The 5172-nt window shown below is 32.3% G+C and overlaps 1 protein-coding gene across 1 annotated transcript in view; it reads right to left on the bottom strand.

The window, feature by feature from the left end:
• Positions 1 to 3115: 3115 nt before the first annotated feature.
• The window catches only part of LOC113381477 (uncharacterized transmembrane protein DDB_G0289901-like), a 7627-nt gene continuing 5570 nt past the window's right edge, over positions 3116 to 5172 (bottom strand). The window contains exon 4 of the mRNA XM_026620377.1: positions 3116 to 3169. Coding sequence (XP_026476162.1) covers positions 3116 to 3169 — 54 coding nt within the window. The remainder of the gene's footprint in view (positions 3170 to 5172) is intronic.

Raw genomic sequence — 5172 nt, 5'->3', positions numbered from 1 at the left:
ATTGCCTTTGCGCCGGCTAAAGACGCGTAAAGTCGGTCTCTGAGCAGCTCGGCGATAGTTATAATGCCTATTATTTCATTCATGTTAGACATATTGAGTTAAATTATATTTTTCTGATTTTTTGGAGTTAAAACACACATATATATATATATATATATATATATATATAATGGCAAACAAGCATTTTAACAGAAATTAACAGAATCAAAATTAGTAAACAGTAACCTAAATTATATTAATAATAATGGCATAAGCCATTCGGGCTGCAGCTAAAAGAAAGAAGTTATTAGTCACGATTAATAAATACTTCTGACTTTTACATTTTAATTTACTGCAAAAATACCTCTCATAATTTTAATTAAAAATAAATCTTATAGTGGAAAGTTATCCTCTGCCACACCATGAGCACTGCGCGGCCAACTCTTTAGTGAATGCGTTTTTAAAAAAAAAAATCACTATGGTCTGCTTGCTCCCTTTGATGCGAATAAGATACTTTAACTGAAGATAGAGTATTGTTAAATTAAATTTAAAAATTTTGTACGAACATTAAGTAAAAGAAAACTCACCAATTCTGCTTTTTCCGGTTCCTTCTGGAAGAGCAGTTTGCAGTCTAAAATATTTTTGTATCGGTTTCAACTCCTTCGCTTACCAGCAAATATGGAAATGTACGGGCCAAAAGCGACACGATCGGTCGCACGCAGTAGCATAAACAACTTTGCTCAGCTTTCAAAACTGTACAAAACACAAAATTCCGGTAGTTTGTATATATGTACACGTGCGCGGTACAATTAACTTTGCAAGATGTTTCATAAATAATTACGTTGATTCTTAAATGAAAATAAAGATATATTGTTGCAAATTAAATAATCCAGTAATAATAATATTTTTGTACAAACGTTTAATAATCATTGACAGTATATCTCTCAAAACATGTTGGCACATGTAATGCAGTTTTACATTTTTTGCATTCCCATGTTGTCTGCGTTGTTTATGTTTTGCGCAAACTACACATCTATGTTTCGGAAAATGACTCCACTGTTGAGCCTGCAGGCAAGACTCCTATTGACAACTGTTCTTTACGGTTGTAGTTCCGTAATGGTGTATTTTTCAATAATAATTCGGCTACTTTAATCTTATATTGTGCAAATCACTGTTTTTTTCCATATTTATCTTATGTAAAATGAAAGAGTTAAATAATGCCACATCAAACAAGTAAAAGAACATTTTCCGATACCCTTTCAAACACTTTCTCATTAGAGGGAAACAAGCTAGCATTTGATCTTGTCGATCAACTCCTATCATCCCTTTGTTGTATTCGATGATACACTTTGGTTTTCAAGTAGGCTTATTTTGTTTTTTTAATTGCTCGGTCATTTCTACTGATCTATGTTTTGTAGATAGAATAAAAACGTCTCGTTTATCCTTCCATTTTATTGCTAATAATCCATTGCTGCTTCTCATTTCGTATTCTCCTGTTTTTAATTTTGTTTTTAAGAAATCTTTTGGCATATTTCGTCTTACTGTTGAGAATAGTTATAAAAAGATTTGGTGAAGAATACCAATTGTCCAAATGTATGTAAAATATGCTTCGATAGTTCTTTGACCGAAGTCTCAGATGCATTTTCTGTAGCATGTATTTTGTCAGTGTATATTTTGAAATTATGGCAGTAACCTGTACTGGACTCACATAATTTATAAATTTTTATTCCAAATCTCGCTCTTTTTGATGGATTATATTGTTTATAGGATAAACGTCCTTTAAATTTGACTAATGATTCGACAATTGTAATGTTCTCTTGCATAATGTATACTTCTTGGAATCGTTGGTTAAAATAATTTATTACGGGCTTTATTTTGCTTAATTTATTACTTTTATCGGCTACATTATTATTTCCAAAATGCAAAAATCGAGTTATTTGTAAAAATCTCTTGTACGGCATCGTTTGTCTAAATATTGGAGTTGCAATAACGGCCCTCTTGGACCAATACATTTGAATTGAGGGTTTCTTCACTTGAGCCGCAATTATACATAGGGCAATATATATTTTTAGTTCATCAGAGTCAATTGGAAACCAAGCTTCATCAATTTTCCTTTTTTTTTTCTATTATTTATTACTTGTTACGGGTATAGATTTGTCTCTGTTACAATATTTTCCCAAAATAAACTATTAAACATTAAGTTAAAAATCTCCAACTTTTTTTTGCTTGTATTAAACTGATCGAATGTGGCAGCTTTTATTCCGAGAATTTCCATATATTGCCATATTTTTGGTCGGTTCTCGTTTTTCTTCCAGGCCCACACCATAGGTGGTTGATAATAATTTTCATTATCGGATTCTTCGTTAATCACCAATGGCTTAGCAACTTTTCGTGCGAAACGTACAGTGGCCCTATCACTGTCACTACTACTGGTAGCAAAGTCTTCACTGCTTTGTAATTTACCCCTAATTTTTTTTTCTTGAAGACATTATAATAGGCATTTTTTTTAAACTTTTTTTTCCGAAACTTTACAAACGATGTAACGCCGAATGCGAATGAGAAGTAATTGAACTCGTACTCTGGAATGTCTATGCTTCACCAAGTTTCGGAAATGTTTTATTTATGTTTCGTCCGGTAGACTTACGACGACTCTGAGGCGTCATATTTGTGTTTGGGCCGATAACCTTGCGACGCCTCTGAGGCGTATTTGTAAGCGAAGGGGTTAAAGGAAATAAATTCTCACAAATGCTGTCATCCTCCTGCTCGACACTATTGCGAGGTAGTGCCTTGATAGCAGTTACCACAGACTCATTATAAATTTTATTCTCCTTTACAAAGTAGTTAAAGGAATCTATTAAAAAATCAATAAGAATAAATAATAATTAAGCTATGAATCACTTACTTTCTATGCGTGCAGACAGAGGTTCCTCTGTCTGTGTGCCTTGATCGACAGTGCTCCGTTTTTTGTTTATGGCCTGCTTTTTCCTTGCTATCTGCCTGGAATTCAAAATTAAATTAAATTCTGTGTCAGCGGCAAGAACATTAGTCAAATAAATATGATACGAAGAATTTTATAAAAGTAACTACTCACAATAATCTTCCTCTTCCTCAACTTCACCTTCAAACACCCTTTTGGTCATCTTGCTGTGACCCTTCCTCGCGGCTCATCTTCTGGCTTTTTCATACGAATCTATGAATTCAAAACAAATAAATATCACATAAACAGATGGTGTATAAAAACTATCAACCACCAAAAACACTACAACCTATATCCTAACTAGTTGGTTTGATATTTAGCCTTGAGGCAAATTACATGAACTTCCCGATATGTGTAAATAATCGACTTGATCAAAAAAATGTGTAAATAATATACTTCATCAATCCTACTTTAAAAAAAAAAACGATAATAATTTTAGCAAAGTTTGACGAATTTTTAAAATTAAACTACTTGTTGTAATAATATAAGGCCGTAATATTACAGTAAGTTCTATAAGACCATGATGTATATAGCAAAAAAAGTTGCCATGGAAAAACGGCTTAAATTTTTTTAACAGTTAATTACAAGAAAACGGCTCGGTAGATTTTCACCTAAAATTAATCAGCATCATTCCCAAATGATATCTTTCGAACAGTTTTTGATTTTTTAAAATCGGTTCGGTAGGATGAGCTTAAATGTGGTCGAAAAGTTCAACACTTTTTTTCAACATTTAATTTCAATTTAATTTCGTAGATTTTCACCTAAAATTAATCAGCATCATTCCAAATGATATCTTTCGAACAGTTTTTGATTTTTCAAAATCGGTTCGGTAGGATGAGCTTAAATGTGGACGAAAATTTAACACTTTTTTTCAACAGTTAATTACAAGAAAATGGCTCGGTAGATTTTCACCTAAAATTAATCAGCATCATTCCAAATGATATCTTTCGAACAGTTTTGATTTTTCAAAATCGGTTCGGTAGGATGAGCTTAAATGTGGACAAAAATTTAACACTTTTTTTCAACAGTTAATTACAAGAAAACGGCTCGGTAGATTTTCACACTTAAAATTAATCAGCATCATTCCCAACTAATATCTTTCGAACAGTTTTTGATTTTTTAAAATCGGTTCGGTAGGATGAGCTTAAATGTGGACGAAAAGTTCAACACTTTTTTTTCAAATTACAAAGAAACGGCTTGGCAGATCGTTCACTGACAAACGATAGTCCTCACCGAAATACATCAAATGGCTTTTAAATTTCTAAAATCGGTTCAGGCGTTTTTGAGAAACGTCGATCAAAAGTCTAATTTTGACAAATGCCAAACAAACCATACTTTTTTGCAAACTTTGACGAATTTTTAAAGCTGAACCAGTTGTCGTAGGGCCGTAATATTTTAGTATGACCTAGAAAACTATGGTATCTATCGTCAAAAAAATAATCATAAAAATCGTCGAAATTTTTTTTTTAAAACACTTTATTACAAGAAAAACGGCCCGGCCGATCTTTACCAAAAACTAATCAGCACGATTCCAACCAACTATCGAACGGTTTTTGAATTTTCAGAATCGATTCAGAATTGCGGGCTAAAACGTGGACGAAATTTTTTTCACTTTTCTGCAATTTACAAAGAAACGGCCCGGCCGATCGCCGCACAAAACTCAGAGACGATAGTCCTCATCGAGATACATCAAATGGCTTTTAAAATTTTGAAATCGGTCCAGCCGTTTTGGAGAAAACGTCGATTTACGGCAAAAAATCTGTTCACACACACACACACACACACACATACACACACACACATACTTTTTCCAAATTTGGTCTCATTCGATTCAGAATGGCTTGAAACGTCGAGAAAACCTAAAATTAGCGATTCGGATTTTTTGATGAAAACATAAACTTCTCCTTCGGGAAGTTAAAAAAGTAACTTACGAAAATATTTCACAGATAGTTATTAATTATGACTAATGATTCATTGTAACATTGTAACATTGTAAGGATAAGATATATATAAGCTGAATTACATAATTTAAAAAAAATATTTATTCGAAAAATATAAGTGAGCTTTAGAACTATAGCCAGAATTAAAATTAAAATCTGAATCATTTTCGATATACAAAGAAAAATTTTTTGAAAAAAAAATTGAAATATTTTTCTTTCTCAAAAGTAATTGTTTTGTCAACACAAACAGCAAGTTTTTTTAATCATTCAAATCGG

This window comes from Ctenocephalides felis, unplaced genomic scaffold, assembly GCF_003426905.1.
Source record: "Ctenocephalides felis isolate EL2017-DRISC unplaced genomic scaffold, ASM342690v1 CF-g0.4_SCAFFOLD_02913, whole genome shotgun sequence".
Lineage (NCBI taxonomy): Eukaryota > Metazoa > Arthropoda > Insecta > Siphonaptera > Pulicidae > Ctenocephalides > Ctenocephalides felis.
This window is presented reverse-complemented; position numbering and strand designations above follow the sequence as displayed.